Genomic DNA, 27,148 nt, shown 5'->3' with positions numbered 1-27,148 from the left:
CCTGCACTCGTTGAACAGGAACCCATACGTAATCCATGATGATATTTCAAAATGTAAAACTTGTATAAAGACTTTCTTATTCAAAGAAAATTTTGATTACAGTTCTGTTAGAAATATTGCAAAAAGAATTTCAATTTTTAATTTTAATTTCAATCTTAATTTTTAGATACGAATTTTTAACTTGTGCTTTTAAATATTTGTGTTTTATTATTGACGTATTTTTTTAATCTATAAAATTTTCGGTCTTGAATATTTAGTTGTAAAGAGCCATGAGCATGCGGATATGACGCTATAGAAATCCTTATTATTCTTCTTCTTATTATTATTATTATTAGTAGTAGTAGTAGTAGTATTTACAACCAAGCTTCATTTGTTACTTGTGTTTGTCAGCTTCTTAATTGTGAGAATGGTCCGCTGTTTGTAAAGTATATTACTTACAGAATATAAAAGAAAATGAAGAAGATCTTCGGTCCTTTCGAAAGTTGTGATAAAAAAGGAAAGATTCGCTACAAATTACGCCTCTTTTCCTCAGGGTTTTCGCAAGGAATTCAGTGGGCACGACGTACTCCACATAGCCTGCGTTGCTGGCGGTCTGCGATTTTGGGGGCGGAGAGAAAAATGCGCGGAAGCCGAAGATCTGAGGTTCAATAACTCATGGGGACTCAAAATTTTTTTCTTTGTCCCATGACCGGGATAGAGAGAAATAATTATTGTCAACAAGCAACGGTAATGCACACCGGTTACAACTTATAATCACATTACCCTTGTTTCCCTTAATGCCTCTTAACAAGATCCTGTTGCTTTCCATTGCTTTTCTTTACGTCCATGTTTGTAGCCGTGTTTTTCTCTTTTACCGTATGGATCTTTGAGGACGGCTGAAAAGATTAGGCAAAATATTAGGATGATTTTTTTTATTAGAGCGATATCATATGAGTTAACGAACTTTGGTCTTAGACAAGAATTTAATTGTAAACGTGATCGTAGTAAATTTATTTTGCTGAATTAAGCACTGGAATGGGATGCTGGTGTCATTTCAAAACTAGTACGTTTTAAGTTTTTTCTTTTCCTTATCGACGCGACATAAGTCACACTTTCCAGTAAAAATGATTCGAGAAGTCAAATCTAATGCACAAATGAGCAAGTGGAGTACGCAAGCCTGTCAATCTAACAGTGACAGTTACAACCCTGTGCACGCTCTTGTTTTACTTGCCTGGTTTTTCAGCTGACTTTGATTAAGATTTTTTTTTCTCAGTTAGAGAGTCAAAATGAGAGAAAGAACAGGAAAAGCACTAGTTAAATCGATTACGAGCTACAGGAATATTTGGAAAGTGATTGGTAATTATAAAAACACTCACCGAAATTACGTGGATTAATAGTTATAAAAACACTCAGTGAAATAGGAAATATTACATACTTGTCGACTTAGAGGGAGGGTCGAGGTAGAGAAGAACGTCATGACTGACAACCAAATAAATTTCCCGTCTGGCCCGACTTAATAACTGGTAGAAGGATTGTAGTCATTGACTGTGTTCGGTGGATCATTTGGTTTCGTAGCTTCATCTGCAGATTTTGTCCAAATGCCTGTCAGTCAGTCTATGTTATCCTGCGCACACAATATGGTGAAGAGAAATTGTTGAGACCCACTTTAGGCATTTTTATTTTACCAGTTATTATCCTATACTAAAATCTACCACGATATGACTGAGTAACTGACTGAGTAACGTGACTGACTGAGTAACGTGACTGAGTAAAAATACTAACGGAAAGCGAAGCAATAAAATCGAACGAATCAAACTTTCACATTATTTTTTCTTTAGGCTTGACTTTCACAGCAACGATCTTTAATGTTGACCAGATTATGTTTTGGTTATAAAGAACACTTTTGTGATTTTTTAAAAGTTTTTTTCGTCTTCCGCAAATGGCTCACGCCTAACGCGATCGATACGAAGCTCAAGTGAGGCCAGTTTGACATGCGTCAAAGTTTGCACCTCTTTTCTCTTACCAGATTTTAAGTCCTCATTTCCTGAGTTGAAAAAATCAAAACATTTTAAATCCTCATGAGTTTATCATACCTCAAAAAAGAAAAAAACATTATTTTTGCATATGTAGCAAATGTGTTTTGGTTTAAACGAGTGTTAATATATGAACATCGTTTTTGATCTGCGGGTTAATAAATAAAGATGAGAGTAACCTTCGCAGTAACGAACACTGCTTAACGCCCAGAAGTGATTCACATGTAACTTCTCCCTTTTAACATCCATAAGCTATCAATCAAAAAGGTAATAAGAATACCCAGACATGTCAGGTAAAAGTTGTTTTTCCTGATCTAACACCAAATTCATGTAACTAAATTACAAGGAAATGTAAAAGCAGCTACCGGGGAGAATTAACAATCAGATCTTAGGAGTGAAAAAAAAAAAAAGCCTGAAAAAATATCTCATAGGTCATGGGTTCAACTCTCTTATAAACCATAATATTTTTTCAGACTTAATTTTCAATACCGCTTAAGTAGTTTGTGTTCAAACTTAACTGATTCGAATAAATAAAATGTATTAATGTAATGCCTAAATCAGAAAAAAGCGGACAATGTCCTTCAAAGATCGCTATTGCGTCGAAGAAATCTCTCCTTAATGAGCTAGAATTTGAAAAGTCACCTGAAAGACGCGTTTATAAAATGGTTCGACTTGGCCTGCAATGCATGCCGATGCTATATCCTCCTTTGTGGTGTTCATAGCGACGATGATCACCCTCATTTTCGTGTAGGGTTTAACCAGGTAGAGTTACTACCGATAATTTAAACTTAACCCTTTAACTCCCATGAGTGACCACAACAGAATTTCTCCTTACAATATCAGTACAATATCAAGCAGACAAGTGATGAGAATAAAGAAAAATATAAATTGGGGGATTATAAGTTGATCCAATATCAAATTCTCTAAACTAACATAAGAAGAACTGTGTAGCAGACAGTAAGGAGAATTGCTGATGAGATCTTGGCAATTAAAGGGTTAACAAAGTGTTGAAAATATGTTGGATGGCATGTTATTGACATAAATTTCTAAAGAATTGGTTTCCTATATATGTATAAGTCCTGACCCATAGTCGTACCAAACCCCCCCTTCCCATCGACATTCCCATCAGCGTCCTTTAAAGATTAGACTCTGCGATTTTTATGAAGTCACTATTTAAAGTTCTTCATCAGTGCATGGCAAACCCCAGAAGCAATTCCAGAACCATCCATCAATTTACGGAACACAGTGTTTCAATCATCAATGCAAATTCAACTGTTGTTTAGTGCGGGCTTTAACAAAATAGAATCTATAATTTCATGGACAATTACATGAGAGCGCCTCGTACTTTATTGTTTTCCTCAAGAACAGCTTAAGGAATGTGTGACATATACGAATAATTGAGGGGAGTATTTCAAGTGACGTAACAAGAAGTCTTTTGGTGCACTGATCTGATATTTGATCCGCTATTTGATTTGCTATCATCTTCATTGGCTGCGTTGCTGATTAAAGGTTATTTACGCGGTCTCGTGGAAACTGTGGAATGTGTTGTCGTGATACATATCAGACGGATAGTTCACGTTGGTGAGATCAGTTCGTTTCTCTGTTTGAAAGAACGTTTTAGAGGAAAGTTGGGAGAATAAGGAAGGCAAAGAATATCTACCTTAAAGAAGAATCAGCTGAAACCTACGATTCAGACCAGCTCACTTGTTTATCACGGATCAGCTTTAAATGTAGGTATCTTAATAAATTGTAACTCGGACATTCAGAGCGGTATGCTTGTCATCATAATGCGGGTTTTGTTCTGGTGTTTGCAAAGAAATCAGCTACGTTGCCCTTACTTGGGATTAGCTGTCTTTCGAAAATGTGTTTTGTGGAAAGATGAACACCCTCGAGTGCTAGTGGTTGTGACAGAGTGGTCAGTTACTTACTGCTGCATTATCAACCCACGGACCTTTACGTTTTACATGTACCGTCGACCAAGTCAAGTAATACCTTTAGCTTCTTTGTAGCCTTACGTCGGTTTTAATCTTTTAGTTTTATTCTTTAGTCGCGTTTTAACCAATCTATCGCTTCTAGTGCTCAGCGATGGCAGAACTAGTCTTTATTCGCACATATGACAGAGTGACGAGACTTACAAGGAGCCTTCGGTTCCGCATTCCCAATGGCTCCAAATTAAGAGACATAAACAAATACAGCTTTTACATGACGGCAGAGAACGAACGATCGCTCCTTATGGACTAGTGTTTATTTTGTAAATAATTCACTCTTCGTCAACCAACAATCAATCTCCTTGGGTTTTCATGGTGTGGCATTTGTCAGACCGATTGTATTCGTTGCGAATGCCAGCTTAGATTTGGTATTGTTTACAGTAGATTTAGCTTGGATTCCAACTGATTCTGCCACGTTATTAGTACTTTTAATTTGGTTTTGTGGGGATAATTTGTTTGAAATCATTCTCACTGAAAAACTAATTATGTAGAATTGAGACAGGGTTTGACGTTAAAAGCACCGAAGGGTATTCATGAAAGCATGAAGCGAGATATAATTCGTTGCGCAGTTATCGCTAGCTCGTATTGCACGTTACTATTTATCTTTTTAGTGGAAGTTGTCCTTTAGAAACTTTCCTCTAGAAAAAAGAATAGGAAAAATCTTGAACAAACTTGGTCTTGCTTTGTAAGTGATGAAGGCGTAAAGTGTCTTTTCTGATCTATATGGGGCATGTTAGCGTCTCGGATCCTTCAATTATTGAAAATCAACCTCATGAATTAAGCATTGTTTATACTACTGCTCGGATAATTTGGCAATGAAATATCAGTGAAAACCCTTGTACAGTTAAACCTGGTCGAGTCTGGGTCATGTATATTTCTATACATTCTTTGAGCATCTTATCATTTAAAAGTTTTAAAATTTCTGCACAGGGTTTGTTTGTTAGTTTGTTCGTTTCTGTCAATAAAACTGTAACTTGATTTCAGCATTGGTGAACAGGCCGTGACGCTAAGAGACTAGAGTCTCTTCTTAATGAAAAATTTTCAGCTTCTGCTATATTCACGTTTAGAATATAGGTATTTTCTGAAATTAGAAACAACAATTATTATGTAACGGTCCCGTTTTGCATGCAGGTAATTGATTTGTATAGCTTAAAAATATATTGGCTTTGGTGACCTACATCTATTGTGCAGTTTCCTCCGGGCAGAGAGATATTTCCGTCACAACTGGCTGGGGTATAAATAGTGCGTGGAAAAGTCTAAAAGGGTAAATTAAATTCATATAAAGCCTTAGCTAACCAAACCCAAACAAAGGTAAATTTCTTTTCTTGAATTTATGAAGGCTTTTGATTTTTAACCGAGCTTCAAGGGGTATGGTAAAATAAAATCTAGCAGGAGGTTATTTTCTCTTCATCCTAATGAACAGTTGAGACCCTCATCGAAAGTCTTTTCCAAAATATCCTTCAAATCCCTCTTTGATCAAATGATTTCTCAATAGGTAAGAGTATCGCCTTCTGCAAGAAGTTTGGCCATAATTCGTTTTGTTTGCCGCTTTTCATGTGTTTATTTACAAAAGGCTGTCTATTAATGGTAAAAGTTGAAAAGCATGTATTTCACGGCAGCCCTAAGCTCTTTATTGTTCCTTTGCAATTGCATATTTTTGTTTTCTTGGCTGTCCTTTCCCTTTCCGTTCTTTCACTTTCCCCGATGAACCAACGAATTGAAAAACGCAATGTGAAGGTATTTTCTGGTGATCTGTTAAATAAATAATGCATGACAACCTCCCTTATTTCATAGACAATGACTACAGTCCAGTCTAACACAAATGTTACTTGTTTTAATGTGATCATCCTTCGTTTCAAACAGTTGTTTAATCATAATGAGAACCAAATTCTATAAAGATACAAACGACTGTTTATCGTACATTTCTAATGACACATTTCATGATTATTTCTCATTCAATTGTCTAGTTGAAAAGGAAACGAGAACCATGCCAACTGGTAGGGCAAGTGATACAACTCATGACAAACCACTGAGCGATGAGTGTAGAAAGATTCTGAACAGAGTAAAATATTGCCTTGTAAAAGATATGGATGCAGAAGAAGTTTTACTAAAAATGGCAGCTGAGAACGTCTTTACCACGACTGAAGAAGACAGAATAAAAGCGAAGCCAACACGATCGGAAAAAAATGGGCAATTGCTAGAAATTTTACCAACAAAGGGTACAAAAGCCTATGAAATCTTCAAGAAAGTACTCCAGGAAGTTCATCAGCACCTTGCAAACATAATTTTGGAACGTGGTAAGTGTTTTGACGATCACGAAAATCAATTGGTATTAAAAGAAAGCTGCATCATTACATGTCATTGTAATTTTAGAACGATGCCGCACAATTCACCGAGATAGAGATATCAAACCGGTTTCTAAAAGCGAGGGCCCTACACCTGTAAAGTCTTAATTATCTTTTAATGTAAGGAATTTACCCTGCGATTGCTTCATATTGCAGTGAACTCAGTGTGATCATAAATTTATTACGCGAACCGTTTTTTGTAAACTTTTAACTTTTTTAATGTTTGAACTTCAATGCGTTCCTTTCTTTCATCTCAGAAAACACGGAACTGAGAAGTAATGAAAACTCAGGGCAAGCTCACAGGGCAAGACAGGAAACTGACTCAAGTAAGTTCTTAGAGTTACTTTATTATTTATCTAAAGAGGAGGGGGCTGACTTTCTGAGCGAGCCAACTTTGCTGGATCGAACAATTCCCACAAACGATGCTGTTCTTAACAAGGTTGATGGGTGATATCGTGGTAAAGGGATGGCAACTGCTTAAAGATTCTGTTGTCTGTTCATAAGATAGTGCAGGAGCTTGCTGGCGGTACCATGGAATGAAACTTCATAAAAGTATTTGAACCTTTATTCTTCGGCGTTTACATGAACTGACGAGTAACAGACATTGCAGATCGCTTATGTAATAAGCTTTGTCTTTATAATTCGCAGTTGAAAACGAACTTAGAAAGGAAGTCGTTACTTTTCAACGATGCTTATCAATACTGGAAGAAGCGGGAAACTGTTGGAAGGAACTTGGAGCAGAACTTCAAATATCAGAAAGCAAACTTCGCAATATAGAAACAGATCATCAACGCGCTAGAGATAAAGCATCTGCCGTACTTGAAAAATGGAGGGATATCAAAGGGCGTGACGCGACTGTAGGTTGCCTTGTGGACGCCTTTGAAAGAAGTGGCCAAAAAAGGATTGCAGATAATTTGTTAGGTATGAAAATCTATTTTTATCGTCCTAGAAAGCGGCATGTTATGATAGACCTAGTAAATACAATATGTAAACAATACCCTTCATTTCGGTGCGGAAATTACCTGTTGCTGGCATAGCTAGTATGTCACCGAGGTTCGGTTGTAGTGTAATAGTGGTGCAAAAGTTTATTTGATTTTTTTCCTTCTCAGAGTTATGGCGAGCCGAACTGTAGGACAGTCCCTGGCCGTGAGAAAGTAAACAACCGAGTGAATTACTCAAAGAATTTGAGGAAAGCAATGCTACTTCAATTAAAAAAAAACTGCGGGAAGGCAAAGTCATATGATTGATATAATTATAGTTAGTTGAATGAATTGACAATACCCTAGATTTAATGGGCTTGAAAACATTTGCATAGGCTTCCACTAGCTTGAGAGACAGGGAGCATTTTAAATGTGTCAACCAATTAATTCTGCTTTAATGTAATATAGACAAGTTGGAGGGAAAAAATATCAGCTTTCTTCACTAAATATCGAAAAGTTAGACAACTAATAAATTCCTCTATTATGATGTACAGACATGCTTATACGTTTTTTAGTGAACTGAATCTAAAACTTTACGCCGACATACGCTTTTATTTTCAAACTCTTTCCTCAGGCCGTAATGTGATCTTCCGGCCGAGGGTAGTCCTGAAAAGGTCTGTTAACGGTTAAAGTGACTGAAGTTTGAACAGCTCCCATTCGAAGTTGTGAGTACCTAAAATGACAACATTTTTTGTCAAAACTGCCTATTGGATTTCTAAGCTTCTTAATAGTGCCACTGAGAACGGAAAAAAGTTTGACGCAAGAGTAACGCTGGGAACATGCAACATGAGATATATTATAATATCAATTATAATTATCGTAAATCTGAATGTCTCTGGCTAAGTAAACGAACGTCGTCGACACTGGAACTTTTGAATCTTGAGAGTTTCCATTCAATTTCGCTTCGGAGAGAGTACGACAAACGAACAACTTTTCAAAGGCGGATTTATTGTAAATCTGAATGTTCGAGACCAGAATGTTCGACCACTGTTAGTTATTATTAGGCTACATCGAAAGGTTACACAGTCAAGAAAAGATCAAAGCCATTAAACTTTGGACAAACCTACGTCACTACAGGTGTCTACATATATATCATTTGTCATAGAAGACGTTTCAGCCTGCCTTGTACTCTGTGTTCCAATACTGTAAAACAAGGTTCAAAATCGCGAGTGCCATGGCTACTTAAAAAGTGTTTTTTCCAGTCATATGGTACATTTTCGTCACCAGAAAAATTTAAAATACAAAAAGGCACAGTTTTTAAGACGTTTCTTTGCCTCTATGATATTCCTACTTCTAAATAATGTCCAGCTGAGTGTAAAAGAGTATAATTAGAGTGTTACGGACGTTTTGTTTGATAAGGGGCTGATTGAAACGAAAACCATCGAAAAGACTATTAGGTAGTCGCCTGCTGGCGAAATTCTTATCACAAACAGTCCAAAATTCTCAATCGCCCCGGCGAACAGCTGGTGACAATTTCGAATCCTATCTCATATACCACGTCCTTTCCAACCGAGCTTTCGGCTCCTATTTTATCTGCTATTGACAGTCGACGTTTATGAGAAATCTTGCCTAACCTTTCTGACTTTTTCAGTTATTTCTCTCAGCCCTTCTACGTTTCCATTCCCCGCTATGCCCATTAAAATATTTTGTTCAATGACCCCTTTTAATGCAGCTACCTCCATCAGCAGGCTTTTCATCATTTCAAGTGGCTCGTTCCTCTTCGTGTTCTGCTGCCTCCTTGGAGGTTCATCTACATTTTTTATAAAAATAATACATAAGAAATACATGTAAACTTTCCTTGCTAAAAAAAAAAACTAGGCAGATCGGGTTGTTGATGTGTCGGGAAAATGATCGGCGACTGACAGTACAGCCTAACCCTGACTCAATGAAGAATCAGCGCGTCAATAGGTTATGGATAGACTCGTAATGACTGCATGGTTTTTAACCCTTTACATCCTATCGTCATTATGCATTTTCTCCATACTGTTCTCTGTACATTTCCTGAGGTGCTAACGAGGAGAATTTGTTTAACAACCAGGAGCTTCTTTAGTAAGTGATCATTTCCTTTATTCTCATGACCTTAATGTGTGATTCAGGGGTGATATTGTGAGGAGAAATTAGACGCTGGTGCACTTGAGAATCAACACATTTCGGTATTATTTATCTCTACGGGACAATAAGAGCTCATACTTTAGTGAAGGTTTCTCAAGGTTACCCATGGAGTGACGGGGTCTTGACTGCTCTCTGTTTTCGACTCAGCCGTTAATGAAAGCCATGTTGTACAATATTTTATTGTGTGTATGTTCAAAATTTAATATAGACAAGACTTTGGTGAAATTAACGAAATGAGTTTATAACTGAAAAATTTAAGTCCGCTCTGAATCTCTGGTGGATCGATATCAATTTTCTAGCTTGATAAATAGCGAATAATATATGGGCGCGCGTAGATATGGAATTTCTCTTCGAGTGTTTAACAAAAATATTCACCAAAAAAATAAACATTTCTTCGCCAGCTTCAATAACGACAGGGGATTAAGTTTAGATGATAAAACAAAGGATTATTTTCACAGAAATACCGTAGGTCCAGTACACTCGTTACATGAGGTCGCACAACTCGGGTAATATTCACGATGAAAATTTGCATATTTGAGCGGTCGAACGAAAAAAATTACTTCTTGAAAACTAAAATAAATTTTTACAAAAAAACTACACCACAATTATTACAACATATTGGACTACAAAATATGAAAGTAGGAGTGAAAAAAAATTTAGTTGACTTGCCGCTGTTTGTTTGATGCATGCTGACATTAGCTCTTAAAACGTTTTAGTAAAATAAACCCCAAGAGTGATCAAAAACCCAAAAAAATAAGGTAAGCTTGAAAACCCTCAACTCAACAGAATCCTTACTTTGTCTCTGACATACTCTAAGTTGAGGCAAATTAGCTCAGTATACTCTTACACCCAATCTACGAGCGTTTTCGACCATCAAATGATATCAAAATGGTAACTTCTTAAATTGACCATATATGATCCATATGCCGAGATTTTCACGAAAAAAAAGGAGATCGGGTTGATGATATGTCCAGCAAATGCTCAAATTTCACAGAAAATTGGCGCTTGACAGTGTAGAGCCTATGAAGAATTAGCAAGTCAATAGTCCATGGAAGACTTGTAATGATTGCATGGCTTTTAACCCTTTACACCCTATCATCATTATGCATTTTCTCTATACATTTCCTAAGGTAGTAACGAGGAGAATCTGTTTAACAATCAGGAGCTTCGTTACTTAGTGATCATAATCGTTATTCTCATGACCTTAATTTGTGATTCAAGGGGTGATATTGTAAGGAGAAATTAGACACTAGTCATTCTTAGAGGTAAGGGTTAAGAACGCTTAGAGCTTAAACTCACCTAATTTCGATTTGCGTGTTAACCAATTATTCTTTCTAACTTCTTCGAGTCGTGCCACTCTTTTGAACTCATTCGTATTCCTCCTTTCACTTCCCCACTCATTTCTCCTTCCACTTTGTTCCTTGTGTCGTGTTCTCGTTACATATACCTCTTCCGCAGTACTGGGAATCGTCTCAGGGGAACTTTCTCGCTCCCTGGCTTGGCGTTGCCTGGTCTCGCCCTCTTTGTTTCATAATTCCCAAAAAGACCAAATATAACACTATTAGTTACCATCTAGTAAAACTATCCATCATTACGCAAGATATCATAAAAATGACATAAAAACGGAATATTGGCGAATTAAATGACATTGTTAGCAATTGAGAATTAACGCATTTCAGTGTTATTTATCTCCACAGGACAAGAACATCATATTTTAATCAAGGTTTCTCTAGGTTACCCATTGAGTGACGGGGTCTTGAGTGCTCTTTGTTTTCGATTCAGCCGTCAATGAAAACCATGTTGTACAATTTTTTTGTGTATGTTCAAAACTTAATATAGGCAAGACTCTGATGAGATTTATGTATTGAGTTTATTAGCAACAAATTAAAGGCGGCTCTAAAGCTCTGGTGGATAGAGATCAATTTGCTAATTTAATGTAGTGATTTATGATGTAAAGATACGACAGAATTAGTTACTCACTGGTTTTTTCAGTTAGGCTGAGTTTAAGATTTCAACTAAAAACAAACTGGTATAAAGACATGCCTAACCGGTTTGTAGGTCCGAAAAGGAAAAAACTGCAGTAGGATTTCAGGATTCAAAATGATCGCAACGAAAAAACTCTACAAGTCTGATATCGAGCCTCTGAAAGGATGGTCAGCAAAGACATGGTGCTGAACGGTTTCTTAAAACATGAGATGAACTGCATCCCAAATCATGAGTCAGAAAAGGTTATCCCAGTACTTCTCGCTGTTCTAAAACATTACAAGAGGATTTGAAAATTGGCCATTTGGGGATGCCTTACAACTTGAAACTTCCAATAACTTCAGTCAATATGATATGGAAAGTGCGTGACACATAAGATGGTGCATGCATCATTATTTTTACATACACCAATTCTTCACAGAGCGCTACATCATGAAGGAAGATCTCTGTAAATATTGATCGTACCTTCCACAGGGTTGCTACACGTTTCATGATGTTCGCTTTCTCTTCGTTTTTCTTCTCCTACAATACCTATTCCAGAAACGAGGAAATTCAATGATGAGAAAATTTAGATCATATGAATGAATAATACAAATGCAGATTACAGGTTATAAAAGCAATAGAAAACACCATGACCATAGATAATTTCAAGAACTTAACGGGAAAATTCTCTGGACTTGAAGCGAGATGGATGATTTCCATAAAACGTACAAATTTAAGTACCTAGCAACTCGTCTGCGATCCTTTTCATGCCTATTTTATGAAGGACAGACACAAGATGTCCCACAGTTGCCTTGCACCCTTTCTTATCCCTCCATGACTGGAGAACAGCACCTCCCTTTTCGCGAGCTTGAACATAATCAGTGTCTATGTTGTGAAGTTCGCTCTCAGGAAGTTCAAGATATGGTCCAAGGTCTTTCCAACAGTTTCCTATGGGATCTTTAAAACGGGTTGCTAACTTTTGAGTAACAACTGACCCTCTCAACTTTTCGATTTGGGCTAATAATAATAAAAAAGAAAACAGAACCAGTTTATAACTACAAAAGGAAAAACGTTTTAAACAAATACCCGAGGAAAGATTCCAGTTCAATTAGATTCAACTTTAACATCAGGACTTCACAGAAAAGAGCAATGGTTTGCTATTTTAAAGTAAATTGAAATTATTACGTCTAGTCCTGCAACAACCGAGCCCAGTTTGCTCCAGCACTTTGCGGGGTAGAATGCAAAATTAGCAACCAAACCATCTAGGAAAAATCATAAGCATGGTGATAATGAAGAAACTTATTCAGGGCCCAGTTGTTCAAAGGCCGATTAGCGCTAACCCAGGGTTAAAACTTTAATACAGGGTTTCTATATTTCTCTGTCCAAAAGCCTTTAAGGGGTAATTTTCCCAATTTCTTTTTAGAACATTCAATCATAAAATTGTAGGTAATGGAATTAAACTGAATTTTCTTTTTAAGCTTTCAGATTTGAAATCAAATTTCACTTCAACCCTGGGTTATCTTGACCCGCCTTTGAACAACCCAGCCCAGTAGTTGACGGACGACTGCAATGATTTAAACCAATTAGAACCCTTTTTAAGGTGAGGAACAGAAAAAAAGGAAAATTTAATGAAAAGACTCGACCGGTTGAAGTCGGTCGTTATTTGAAGGTCTCTTGGCGACAAGAGCTTAAGTTACTCACACTCTCAATGATACATGTGGAAAACGAGGTTCCTAACGAGCGTTTGAAATCAAACAATAGTACTCACTCTCGCAAAGTTGTCAAAGAATAAAGAGAAGGAGTAGCCAACGCAGCCGACTAACCTTGCCAAGTGTGATTTTATTCGAAAAAGTCTACCGAGAATTATTAAATGAAAATTCTATAAAGGTATCACAACCTCTCTTCTGGCATTCTTCCTTTCACGTTCCTTACTATTTTAACATTCAAACAGCTCTCACCCGAGTCATATACAGAAGGTGAAGGTTCACAAATCGGAGGTTCCTCTTCTGACTGAGTTATCCACTTGGAAATTTCTAGAGAGCGGTCCTGTTACGAGGGAAAGAAATCCATACATCATGGTATTTTTATAAATAAATGTCAATAAAAATAAGGCAACATGTTTGACTTATTGCAAAACTTTATCAACAGGGTTATAAGTTTGAAAATATTTCATAATGTTAAAGCTACAAGGGCACTTTAACCGTGGTGAATGACCCCTTTACACATGAAACTGAATGTACAGAGTGTGACCGACATTTCCTTGGGTAAATTTCCCGAGATGGTAAATTTGCATGGACACGTCTACAACTTGAGATCAAACGAAGCGCCCATCCAACGCCTTTATGAAGGCTACATTTTTCAGCACCAAGATTCTAATATCAGAGCTCAAAAATCTTTCTTGACCTCCAAGCGATTTTTGTTTTCCCAGTCGGTGACAATTTTCATTTAATGAGAAAATAAACCTTACTGATAAATGGTGCTTTACTTTTATATAAGATAAAGAGGGTAAGTTTCTAAAGAAACTGTGGTGCTGCGTCGGTGGGAGTGTATAACAGGGTAATTTAGTATCATCAACCGAGTTGATGACGTAAATTGGCCACCGTAAAGAGTTGAAAAGCAAACTTTTCGAGCGTTTAGTATGGAAAGACACTGTTTAATTAAAGATATCGGTATCTTCCCCGCCGGTATAAAAAATAACTTCTGTGGAATCAATCAAACGTAAGGTGCCCGTAATACCTTAAACGGTTCCACTGGATGAAGCCGCAGAGAGCAAAGTTTCTCTTGTCCCTCCTTATCGTTTTCCTTTTTGAAAAATTCTATAGTCGGTGCATCGAAACCAACCGAAAAAGGATATTCGGAAATGACGTCTCCTTTAAACCTATGAGAGAAAAGAGCAACATTGAACCCAAGACACAAATTTTTCAAATGGCATTAATAGTGTTACACATTCAAGGAGGCATGTGTCACCATTTTTTGTCGAACCGCAGAGGTTTCCCGATGAAGACTTTTTTAATTAGAGGCCAAAGAAGATGCGAATATTTCGTTTCGGATCGGAAAATGTAGATCATAATGCTTCGTGCTGAAACACAACACCTTAAGAAAATTTTAAAATTGCGTGTCTTCATCCACGAGAGATTACCACTTTATCATGATATGGACTATAGTGACCGAAGAGTTGGGATTATCAGGTAATTCACCGCGATTATTCAGTGGGGAAAAGAGCTTTTTGTAGTCCGTGAAAACATACAGGCCCTGCTGTAAAAAATGTTTCGCGTTGGATTTTCATTTAGCCAGGGTCTCAAGGCCTATGAAATAACATTGTCTCGTGGCAGACGAAAGTTACATCGTTCTTAGCTCAAAAAATACTCCCTCCAAATTCAGCCTATAAGCCCACTTAATAATCCAATAATTTAACAACGCTATTCGGTCTGTCTGTCCACAATCTATGAAAAAATTAAGAAATGCATTCCACTGTAAATTCAGTAGTAATAATCGACTCATTTTCAATGTGACCTGAATCTAAGATGGATCAGTGATCAAAATATATTTAAACTACATAAATTGATCTCTGTCTGAGACTTACACAACTGGGGTGTAATCTATATCAACTAAAGTGAGGCCATTTGACAGAGAAAAGTGTGCCTGATCCCCTTTGGCAAGCTTTCTTGCTGACTCGCCCTCGCCATAGAGAAGAACGCCATGCTCTGAAGATAACTTTTTTGTCAACTCGGTTTTCATGTAGAGTGGGTAACAGCAAAGAGTCAGTGATCCTTGCTTTAGGTCTTGTCTTTGTTGCTTTTCCTTCTGACACCAGAAAGCGAAAAATCCTACTTGTTGCGGACAGGAAGAATCCACGATAAAAAGCTTTTCAGCATCCAGAGGCTCCGTAGAAGAATCAAGTATCACCCCGCATCTAGCACAAAGAATTTGATACTTGAAGACATTTTGAAAACTTAGCTGATGGAATGTTGGTAACTGACTCAATTTTTTGTGTTTCTGAATATGAAAAAGTTGCAAATTAGAAAAATGCATGTACTTGCCATGGCAACGTTTTTCATTTTATTGTTTGATACTCCTGCAATATATGTAGTTCTCAGGAGGAAACTTTCTAAAGAAATTGTGGTGCTGAGTCGGTGGGAGAATATAACAGGGTAATTTAGTGTTGTCAATTGAGTTGATAACGTAAATTGGAAACCATAAAGAGTTTAAAGGCTCGATGGCCAATCTACGTTATCAACTCAATTGACAACACTTAATTACCATATGTAGTTCTCAGTTCTCAGATAACTAGTATTTGTAGGAAAAAAACAAAATTGCAAACTTACTCTGAGAGGTGATTGGTTTGAAATGTATCAGTCCCATCTACCTCGAATGCCACAATTCCTTTTTCCAGTTTTGGTTCCCCCTTCAACTTCTTTGACCAATCGACCCATTTCCCGGATGTGTCTTTTCCGCCACGGAAAAATACTCTCACGTGCCTTGATGACATTTCCGATAACTTAATCTGGTGTTGCTGCGGTTCTATGGGTACTTTTAATAATATGGGACAGGTCAAACTAACTTGCAAAGGATCTCTTAACTTAACTTCCGGTGTGAACGTAAAATGAACGACAGGACCAACAAGAATTCTCTTTCCTTCGAAACCATGAGGTGAAAGCTCTTGCACCTACAAAAAATTAACTTTAATTCAATGCACAAATCTAAAAAAGTAGTGGGAAAATTCAAACAACTAAACTATGGCAATATCTCATATCAGAAATCCCACGGATCTGACACCGCCCCTCTCAGCCTCACGGAGCAGTTGAAAAAATAGTTGGAGAATCATAATAATATCGGCCTTGTATCAATGGACCTAACTAAGAAGATTGACACTCTGCCACATGACTAAACGGTGGAAAAGTTCAGGGCTTCATACACCGAAGTCAACGAGCTAGATTAGGAAATCAGTTCTGTCCTTTGATATTCAACATATTCATGAACGATCTCGTGTAGACAAATGGTAAGAGAAGAAACCCAGCAGAGTACCAAGCAACCTCAGTTCTATTGTGAAAACGCAGAAATCCCCATTACCGAATATTCTGAGATGCTTGGAGTAACAATAGACGACAAACTAAAATTTGAAAAACATGCATGTGGGCAAAGTTTTCTGAAAAGTCTCTCAGTAAATTGCCGTGCTCAAGCGTATGAAAGAGATTCTCCATTTTGAGAGAACATCTTTTCTGCATTCCATCCTTTCCCATTCCAACTATTGCCCTGAGACCTGGCTCTTCTGCAGTAAGAGTGCTGGTGGAAAACTTGAACAGGTGAACGAACGTGCACTGCGAGTTTTTAAATGAAAAACAAACGCACCACCAGGAACTACTCAATAAGATAGGCTTACTGTCATTGACTAATCAAGTACACGCAAAAATAGTTGGTACGGTTTTCAAAAGCTTTCATGTATCTAAAAGCATAAAAAAACGCATTAGATTTTAGAAACACTAAATGCGATCTGAGGGCGGGGAACTAAAATTCAAAGAACTGTCAAAGGTCAACACCACAACCTAAGGACTGGAATCGTGGCATAACCTTGCGCCATAGCTGTGGAATCTGCCACTAGACTCACACAGAACTTTAAGGGCTATCAAAGCCTTCGAAAATACAGTATAAAGAACATTGACCTTTGGGGCCTTTTAACCCAACTTGTTAGTTTCTATGATTATCCTTTTTACTTCTTAGCATAACGTGGAATTATTTTAGATTGTATTTTATTATTTTATTATTTATTTAATCCTTTTATATCTATATTTGATTTAAACTTATTTTCCTTTAAATTTAAGCTTCATGTCCAACGTTTATTTAAATTTAAAACAAATTCCTATTTAAACCTTTTCAAAACTTTTCATCGCTAGTTGAAATTTTTTATTGAATCTTATTTTCCATTTAAATATAAATTTTAAACTTTTCAATCTTATCGTAATATTTCTTTCAATTGCTTAAGTTTGATTTAATCCTTTCCATTAATTTAAATTTAAACTTCTAAAACTTTCTGTAAAGTTACGAATTTTTATTTGATTTAGACTGCAAAATCTTGTGTGAAGAGTGTGCGGACGAAACCACCATACGGAAAGCAGTAAAGGAATCTTTAACGGATAAATTTCCTTTACTTGGCGTTAATGATTTCGAATTTGTAAAGGTCCGCCACAAGGCAATTTCGACTCTTCAATTGGAACCAGGAAATGAGTACAACTATTCTGTGGTCGAAAAGATGGCTGGCCAAGCTTTGGTATATCTGAAAGTAAAGCAAGGGTTTGAGTTTGTCTACAATGGAGGGGCAGAAAGCGATTGAGTTCTTTTGAAGTCAGGCTTTGACTTTTTCGCTTTCGGCTATTCTTGTTTCATGATTGTCCTCCGGCTGGAAATACACGAGGTCTTTTAACAGCAACTAAATACGTAAATGACTCGATGTGCCCTGATGAGTGATGGTTCTCACCCCTGGCAATAGATTTTGGCTCATCAATGAAGAAAGAAGCGAGACCAGTTATCGACAGCGCCGCCATATTGGTTCGTCTGTCTCCAGAAAAATCGTTGTCATGGTAACGTGACGTCACACTTCGGTACTCTATAATGTGGATGTCTTCAAGAAAACTTGATGTAATGCTTGGATTTCATTTCCACATCACAGAAATCAATTCGAAACATCAAGTTTTCTCTTTAGTTTAAAAGTTGAGTTAATATTTATTGGCGATATCAAATAGGTTGAAAAGTTTCCAATGGTATTTTCTCATGTTTGCCATAAGTTAAATTCACTGGAAGATGGAGTTATTGCAACATGTTAATATGAAACGCAACAAAAAATTAAATTGATATGTAAAAAGTTTTCATTCGACGATCTACTGGCAAGTCTTTGTATTATATTTCAACCCAACCAGTTTCCAAAACTTGTAAACTCCATTACAAAATAATTAAGAGGCGATCTCTGTAAGAGCGGTCCAGGGCATTTCGCATCGGAAAAAAGTTTTACCTCAAACTTTGCCCAATAAACTATCTTTGGTAACAAGTAAATAAAACCTCATTAGTTTCTGGAAATACCTCAAAATAAAATTTTTAGAGCTCTCAAAAGTCAAAGCTGCAGAAGGCCCTTTTTTGACCTCTTGCGACATCGAAAATTTCAAAAGTTGAATAATCCGGTCCTCGTATCACACCTTATGCAACAAAAAATATTTTGTATTCTTAAAGTGTGTGATATACAAGGTGTATAAAATGCATTTCAATTTTGATATTCGTTTATTCAGAGGCTCGTCGTAATTTATTTAAGAACACTCGTTGGACAGCTTTCTGAAATTGGTTAAAAGTACTCTTTCTTTCTCGATTGATATTGCTCAAGTCCAGACCAGACCATTAAAAATTTCGCTTGATTTCTGCCATTAAGATGTTTGGCTGCAGAAAAATATAAAAACATCTTGCACTTATTGATTTTCTTCGCCGAGGTGACCTCGAACTTTTAGCGATATTGCAAGCGTGACAGCCGATTATGCAAATTAGTTCATTGAGCAAACTCCGACCGTTTTATGTGAGTAGCTCAATAAATCTTAGATTTTAACCATTTTAAGTAGAAAATATAGTAGGGCAGAGCTTTAAAACCACACTGATTAATACTTTAAACATTTTAAAAGGCCAAAATTTGACAAATTTTATTATCTCGTGACGAAAGACGTCAACAACAACGTATCGAATATCATAATTTGATTAGCGCTTGCAAACTCTTTTTTTAAAAATTTGGCTTCTGTTATTTCATATTTGAGTTCTGATGGCTTACGCTATTCAAACCTTCATGAACATTTCAAAATTAAACTACAGGATTCTATTTAGTGTAACCGGCGATAACAGCACACACTGAAATACACCGTGACCAGTGACTCTGTCACGTAATTCGATCGTGTAATTGTCCTGAATACTTCTCACGTCTAAATAAAGCAGCGATTTCTCAGATTTCTAGCTGAAAGGGAAAAAATTATATTTGGTGGTCACATCTGTCTGCATAACAGTCTCTGTTCATAAGTTTGAAGAGTTCTTGTATAAAAAGATTCGCATTCGCATAACGGGTGGACGTCATAACTAGATTGCATAACAACTGCACTCCGAAATCATTTCCTCCATTTTTGCAAGAGGTGCTGCATTTGTATCTTGTGTTTTGAATGCGAGCTCAAAATGTTCGCATATGTCTCTTAGCATCTTGACTTTGAGACTAGACAACCTTGCTTCTCTTGCGAACGAGCACACATCATAGATATCAAACATGATTGGATGTTTCAATCTATCTCATCCATTACTGTGTTCCTCGCCTCTCTCAAACACCCTTCGTCTACATCAGACGCGGATGCTTCTATCAAGTGGTGGTCTGCGTCGGTGGCATCATCCAATTCTTGTTGTATTTTAGATCGCTGTTTAAGGCACAATCTCGAGAAGAAACCCTGAATCTGTATGTTGGATAACCACTCTGTTCTATCGAACATTCTCTCTCCATCTATTGTGCAAGCATTTCGCATATCCTTTGCTACTTTCTCTGGGTTTGGTTTCTGCCAGTGTCTCATCCGATATTAAATTTCTGTTTCAAGTACTGCCTGAAGTTTTGCGAAAGCCGTTCACTTTCACCTCTCTTATGAAGAGCCCATCCCATGGGAAGCTTTGATGTACTTGTCAAGGGTTCTGTGGCCACTGCAACCAGTTCAGTCGAACTTTCACCCTCTAATAACAGCGACTGAAAGTGATGAACCCACTACCTCTTCACTTTGTCATAAAGACTTTAAGTCATGCTCACAGGCACAGGACTTACATGATGAACTGGCTAGTTCATATGGAAGTCAAGGTCGGCCTGGGTCTTAAAATCTTCATCGCAACTAGGTTCAGGGCATTGATAGGAACTACCGTCGTTGCCATCATTGCTTTCTCCTGCTGATGCAGTTCGTCGAGCAGTAGTGGGGAAAAAGGGAATCTCCTCCACCAGATCCGTCATTTTTTCTGTGGAAAAATTGCAATTTTAATTTTACCGAATAAACTTTCCAGGCCCAACATTAAACGCTCTCCAAATGCGCAGGCCCTCTTGTGTAAGTTGCTGAAAGCGGCAATCTTGATGTCCGAGCCCTCGTAGAGATGATACTAGCTTACTGTTGTGATAGCAACCTGCTTCATCCGATCTTATAAAGGCCTTTTTCATTCCTGAATTTCGTAACTTTATGGTGACAAAGAGATTTTCTAGGACTGACAGCACTGAAAACCAGTCTTTTTTACAGCTATTAAGAAGGTGTACGTATTAGGTTACTTCCAGGCTTTCCTCCTGTCTTACAACAACGCTACACACATGCCAATTGATTTCCCTCATGGGAAACCATTCTACTTGCTTTTCCCGGAACTTAATCGCTATGAACTTCATTGTCCACTCAACTATTATAGATGCTTTGTCTCCCTCCAAAGTATCGACAATTTGCCGCTCGTACTGATCCTGGTTTCTGCTCTCAGGATATGCCCTCTCCATTCAAAGATCTTAGCGGCAGCACTTTTTGCTTCATACAGATAGTCTTCCACTTGAAACCTACCCAATTGCATTGTGTAGTCAGAAATAGCGCCTTTTACTTGTTCAAGAACACTCTTCAGCATCTCACAATCCTCACACTTCACGTTGTGACTGTGACTGCATACTTTCTGAACGTCAGTGACACCAGCATGGCTCAGTGCAAAGACCCTACAGTGATCGGCACATTTGCTATCGTCCTCTTCGCAGTGATTACGGTATGTAGTCTTCAAATACAACTTGCTATCCTGAAGCCTCTTCCGAACTTCTTTACACTAGTCCTTTTCTGCTCCCACGCTTTCCAATTCGTCTATAATTTGGAGAAAATCCTTGAAACCATCCGCTCCGTTAGCTGCAGAATCGTGTAAACCTCTATAGAACGCCATACATCTTAGAAATGGCCTTTGAAATTTGCAAATTGACAGAATACCGGCTCTTTACCCCTTTGGAATCGCTACCAGGGTGTGTCGGATACTGGCACGCTGAACTTTGGCGCCAGAACTTCCCATAAGTGTGCCTATGCTTTGCGCAGACCCACATTTTGCCATAACTGAGTCTTCTACATCGAACAGGCCAGCCCCTATAAAGATAAGCTCTCCTTCTGTGAAACTCTCTTTTGACAAAAGGATTAAGCAGAGATGACTCTTTATTGAGTCAGTACTCAGAGGCAAGTTAAACAAACCGGAAACTCCTCGTGAGTCTCCGAACGAAGTTTCTGAGGAACGCGACTGAAAACAGGACTTCTTTTGGCGAATACCGCTTCAAGAATTTAGTGTTATTAATCCCAAGCAAACCAGTACCGAAAGAGACATATGAATTACAGCTAATACAATTACGCACTTTACAGTATAGATATAGCTAATTGTTGGGAAAACGAGGTCACAAGTAACGTAATAATTTGTTTCCTCAAAAATCGCGGGGTCCTTTTCCACAAGAACTCCCTAGAGTTCTGAATAGAAACTTTCATAAAGACAGGTGTGCAGACAAAATTTCTCTTATTCCTGCTGACCAGAATTCGGATCCAAAAGGCGATGTTATCGCTGCTTTATTAAGGGAGAAGCAATTAAGGATAATTACACAATTGAATTATGTGACAGTGGTCACGGTGTATTTCAGTGTGTGCTGTTATCGCTGGTTACACTAAATAGAATCCTGTAGTTTAATTTTGAAATGTTAATGCCGGTTTGAATAGCGTAAGCCATCAGAACTCAAATATGAAATAACAGAAGCCAAATTTTTAAAAAAAGAGTTTGCGAGTGCTAATCAAATTATGATATTCGATACGTTGTTGTTGACGTCTTTCGTCACGAGATAATAAAATTTGTCAAATTTTGGCCTTTTAAAATGTTTAAAGTATTAATCGGTGTGGTTTTAAAGCTCTGCCCTACTATATTTTCTACTTAAAATGGTTAAAATCTAAGATTTATTGAGCTACTCACATAAAACGGTCGGAGTTTGCTCAATGAACTAATTTGCATAATCGGCTGTCACGCTTGCAATATCGCTAAAAGTTCGAGGTCACCTCGGCGAAGAAAATCAATAAGTGCAAGATGTTTTTATATTTTTCTGCAGCCAAACATCTTAATGGCAGAAATCAAGCGAAATTTTTAATGGTCTGGTCTGGACTTGAGCAATATCAATCGAGAAAGAAAGAGTACTTTTAACCAATTTCAGAAAGCTGTCCAACGAGTGTTTTTAAATAAATTACGACGAGCCTCTGAATAAACGAATATCAAAATTGAAATGCATTTTATACACCTTGTATATCACACACTTTAAGAATACAAAATATTTTTTGTTGCATAAGGTGTGATACGAGGACCGGGTTATTCAACTTTTGAAATTTTCGATGTCGCAAGAGGTCAAAAAAGGGCCTTCTGCAGCTTTGACTTTTGAGAGCTCTAAAAATTTTATTTTGAGGTATTTCCAGAAACTAATGAGGTTTTATTTACTTGTTACCAAAGATAGTTTATTGGGCAAAGTTTGAGGTAAAACTTTTTTCCGATGCGAAATGCCCTGGACCGCTCTTACAGAGATCGCCTCTTACCCTTGCGAAATGGCTTTTAAAATTCCTAGGAATTCCTAGGATTTTCCTAGGAATTTCTAGGAATTTATTCCTAGGAATAAAGGTGTGAATTTTCACGGTAAATTCGGACTGGGAATTCCTAGGAATTCCTAGGAATTCCCAACCATAACAACTCTGGTTCTAAAAACCTAGAAATTCCTAGAAATTCCCAGAAATTCCCAGAAATTCCCAGAAATTCCAAGTTTATAGCCAACAGGACTTGGAATTCCTTGGAATTCCTAGGAATTCCTAGGAATTCCAACTCAGAGAACCAATGACTTTCCCTGAAAAGCTGTAAATCTAAAAAATTCCTAGGAATTTCTGGGAATTTCTGGGAATTTTTGGGAATTTTTAGGAATGTTTCAGAATTACTGGGAATTTTAAGCAAAAATTTGAGGCTAATGATATAAAATAAATACTTTAAATTAAAAAAACCCAGCTAAAATTCAAGTATTCAATGAAATTTATTTAGAAGCTTAATTTAAGGCTTACATGTAAAATATTTTTGATTAATTATTAACATCAATGTGTGGTAATATTAGGATGGAATTTGATTTATTTTTCTTTTCTTGAAAACTTCATACGGATTAATCCTCAATTACAGCTATTCATATAAAATAGTTCTAATCAATCATTAAATTTGGTTTGACACAAATTGTGAATAAAATCTGTTGATTCTTTTCCATAAAATACAATATCTTAAGTTATATTTGAAAACCAAGCACTCTTGGGAGTGAAGGGGCTAATTACAGTCAAATAAAATTGATTTTTTGATTAAGATCTTGTTGTAACCATAACAATAAATTAGAATGAAGTTATCCTAAACTGCAAACTTAGCTGCTGTTTGTACTGTTTGTATTTTTTTTCCTGGGCTCACAATGAGTTGGCCTTGAATGAGGTTGTCAACAAGAACCTTGACCATTTTGTATCTGGATTCCTTGACATCTGAATTTGAAAAAAAATAATATATTAAAATATGTATATTTAAAGCTTAGACCAGGCTTTTAAGATGGCTATGAGGAAAAGGGCATTCATTGGATTCTCAAATTGAGAAATCTCTGTTATATTGAGTGACTTTCATATTGGAGTTAGTACATCTCTCTCATGGATTTTACTAAAAAAGGGCTGAATACATTATTTTGTTTTTACCAAGGAGGGCTTCTTTATGTACTAAGGTTTGTTTAATAACAGTTCCTATTTTGAATCTTGAATGTTCCCAAACGTGACTAGAGGAATCTTGAAAACTTACTGATAGGTTTATTTCATTGTAAAGCATTAAATAAGCTTAAGAAACTGCAGCATGCAAGTGACCGATTCGATTCTCAGAATTATTCTAGTTTCAGTTGCGCCGAGCGTTATGTAAGCTTAATTCAACCCGCTACATCTATTCTTTTATAAGATTTTGATCACGTAACGAATATCGCAATTTTTACTCACCACAAACTTTCAAAATCGTAGCTTTACAGACGGCCATTCGACCCTTGTTTGTACCAGTCAATATGTCAACTGTTGTCCCTTCTTTTAACTCCACGGCGCCAACGACTTTCTTTTCTTTTACAACACTCACGCTATTCTCGTTTTCCCATTGAACCACAATAAAAGCTATCTTTAGAAATGTTATATTAAGCAAAACAGTTGAGAAAAGCGATCAACCGATGAAAAGTACATTCAAAGATGAGCGCCAAATGGAGTCTTCTTTGTTTCCGATCACGGGCATGATCACGTGGATCTTTTAGGACTTGTCATTGGCTAGCAGAGAGAATCCGCTGGCTTGCCGATTGCAGTGTTAGGAGAAGTGCCCAACTTTATTCTGACTTCTCCGACCGGTTCTCTGCTTCTAGAAGATGGATAGCTTGGTGATATAAATAAAGATGTGAGCTCACTCTATGTAGAAATAATCGACAAGAATCGATCGTATTACAAATGCTCGTTTTGTGGCCGAAAGTTGTCGAGGAAACAAAGACTCGAAACTCACTTGAGTTGTGTTAATGGCAAAGGTGAGAAATAACACAAGCCAATCACAGTTTTGAATGCGACTACAAATCGTCTTTTGCCCTCATATTTATAAAAGAAGGATACCACATTCGGAAGTATAAGAGATACATAGATGATCCCAGTGTACCAGTACCTAAATCTACAAAGCTTGACCGTAGAAAGCGTTCAGCAACACGTTCCAACACCGCCATCTCGATTCCTCAGTCAGTCGTTTCCACTGAACTTAAAGCAGTATTGACAACAGAGTAGAGTGCGTCTTACAAAGGAGAAACATTTGTACAAGAGACAGAAGTAGCTATATGCGATTACAGAGGTGCGTTGGAACTCTGGTCCACAAATAGTTATGCACTGCCCGAAGTATAAAACAATTTTGTTGATAGCTGACAGACAGAGAAGAACAACAAGTAAACTTAAGAGCTGTTATTATTGAAGTGTGACTAGCACTTTTCATTTTTATATAAAGAAGGACTTGTAATTTGCACCAAAAATAAAAATATGTAATGTTTTTTGGGAGATCCGGTGATTGGGACATTTAAGAAATTAAGTTATGAAAGGAAACTTAGTTGGTATTTCTCACTACTAACAAGTCTTGTTGACAAATATTTTCAGATCAGAGTTTCAAATAAAGTAAATTGAAGACGTCATATAAAAGGTGTTTTTCCTCAAAGGGAACATTGACTATCTCTGTCTTGTCTGCATGCCAAATGTTTGCAAAGTGTGTGGATGATCCACAAGTATTGGAACTCTTACAAAAATGTTTTCTAAGAATAAAAACAGCAAAACAAATTACAGCAATTAGTCATGAAAATAGAGCAAAAAACTGAAAAAAAGCAGCAACAACAATCATGAAAAAAGAAAGATTAATTAGGTGTTGAATTTGTTTGTCTAAGGCATGAAATTTCTACTAAAAGTATTGTCAACAAAAAGTCTCTGACAGCGTTGGAGGCAACTGAGCTTGACTGTTCCAAGGTTTTCTAACAAAGGCAACCAGTAATGTAGGTTAGGGAAGTAAGATAACAATGTAATTATTGTTAATTATTGTGGAAGTTGGGAATTTCCATTTAACATAACTGACAGCTGGTTCATGAGAAAATCCATATTAATGTAAAGATTTACTAATAAATCTAATTACTAATTACTAATTTGAGTAATAAATTTCATGATCTTTAAGTTATAAACATGTACATGTATGTATATCTCTAGGTAAGTTTTGTATAGCATACCTTTTATTGAGCCAAAGTTTTAAGCCTCTGAAATTACTCTTTTTCTTAAAACCTTCACATTCAAGGTATTGAGAATTTCTTAGAATTTATGTGGACCTCAGGGTATTAAAATTTCCTCAAATTCAATTCCCAGAAATTCCCAAGAGTTCCACACTTCTTAAATTATAGGTAGTTTGTAAAGCTGAGAATTCCTAGGAATTCCTAGGGATTTCAAGTCCTCTCAAAACTGGAGTCTTCCTTTCCCAGAAATTCCCAGTAATTCCAAGCTTTTTAAATCAGAGCTAATTTGCATAGTTGGGAATTTTTGAGAATTCCTAGGAATTCCTAGGAATTCCCAGAAATTCCCAGAAAACTGGGAATTCAGTTTGCAAGGATCATTTGCATAATTGGGAATCTTTGAGAATTCCTAGGAATTCCCAGAAAACTGGGAATTCAATTCGTAAGGGTAATCAGGGGATGGAAAATTTGTGGCATTTACAGCTGTACGCAATGTATGAAATGCCATGTCCAGAATAAGCCAACAGGATTGAGGGGGGTGTATTTGGGAATAGGCTCTCTTGTCTGTATCATTAATCAGCCAATTGCTCCTGTTGGCAATGTTTTGATGAGGTTGGGCTGTCAGGGCAAAGGAACTGAGGATTTTAGTTGGCAACGACTTTTCCAAACCTGGAAACTATCATTGTAAAAGCCATACTTGTGCCTGTTAACTCATTGTTATTCTGATAAACTAGTTTTAAGAAGGATACAATATTAAATTACATAAATTTGATGCATAGGCTGTGCACAAAAATTTAATTTGATTTAAATTTTATAGCCAATACCAATCCCTGCACATAATAAAATGTCAGTAGTATCAGACGAAAAAATAATGTGCCATACATCTGTAAGATTTCATGTAATTATTGTAATTACA

General features: G+C 36.9%; 2 protein-coding genes and 1 long non-coding RNA gene across 5 annotated transcripts in view; 1 reads left to right on the top strand and 2 right to left on the bottom strand.

Moving 5' to 3' along the window:
• The first annotated feature begins 3,136 nt into the window (after positions 1-3,136).
• On the top strand, positions 3,137-7,814 carry LOC113667777 (uncharacterized). Of its 2 annotated transcripts, XM_089181431.1 has the most exons (5): positions 3,137-3,742; positions 5,968-6,297; positions 6,603-6,671; positions 6,994-7,266; positions 7,455-7,814. In XM_089181431.1, the coding sequence occupies exons 2-5, from the start codon at positions 5,988-5,990 to the stop codon at positions 7,475-7,477; spliced, it is 675 nt and encodes a 224-aa protein (XP_089037557.1). In that variant the 5' UTR covers positions 3,137-3,742; positions 5,968-5,987; the 3' UTR covers positions 7,478-7,814. The 2 variants fall into 2 exon arrangements, with proteins under 2 accessions (XP_089037557.1, XP_089037556.1); XM_089181430.1 differs by lacking the exon at positions 3,137-3,742 and having other exon boundaries at positions 5,743-6,297.
• Positions 7,815-8,256: 442 nt separating this feature from the next.
• Positions 8,257-27,148, bottom strand: part of LOC149040482 (uncharacterized) — a 30,781-nt gene continuing 11,889 nt past the window's right edge. For both annotated transcript variants that reach the window (XM_089181424.1, XM_089181425.1), the window contains exons 11-18: positions 15,728-16,068; positions 14,986-15,315; positions 14,139-14,280; positions 13,361-13,448; positions 12,144-12,419; positions 11,886-11,951; positions 10,737-10,958; positions 8,257-9,075 (exon numbers count right to left, since the gene is read on the bottom strand). In XM_089181424.1, coding sequence (XP_089037550.1) covers positions 8,879-9,075; positions 10,737-10,958; positions 11,886-11,951; positions 12,144-12,419; positions 13,361-13,448; positions 14,139-14,280; positions 14,986-15,315; positions 15,728-16,068 — 1,662 coding nt within the window. In that variant the 3' untranslated portion in view covers positions 8,257-8,878. The remainder of the gene's footprint in view (positions 9,076-10,736; positions 10,959-11,885; positions 11,952-12,143; positions 12,420-13,360; positions 13,449-14,138; positions 14,281-14,985; positions 15,316-15,727; positions 16,069-27,148) is intronic.
• Positions 23,856-24,713, bottom strand: LOC149040483 (uncharacterized). Its single transcript, XR_016179515.1, has 2 exons — positions 24,455-24,713; positions 23,856-23,962 (listed from the first exon to the last, which is right to left on the bottom strand). It is a non-coding gene; the product is annotated as an uncharacterized LOC149040483 (long non-coding RNA).

This window comes from Pocillopora damicornis, chromosome 9 (genome assembly GCF_964200805.1).
Source record: "Pocillopora damicornis chromosome 9, jaPocDami1.2, whole genome shotgun sequence".
In the NCBI taxonomy this organism is placed as follows: domain Eukaryota; kingdom Metazoa; phylum Cnidaria; class Anthozoa; order Scleractinia; family Pocilloporidae; genus Pocillopora; species Pocillopora damicornis.
Note: the sequence above shows the minus strand (reverse complement) of the source record. Positions and strands in the feature narration are given on the sequence as shown.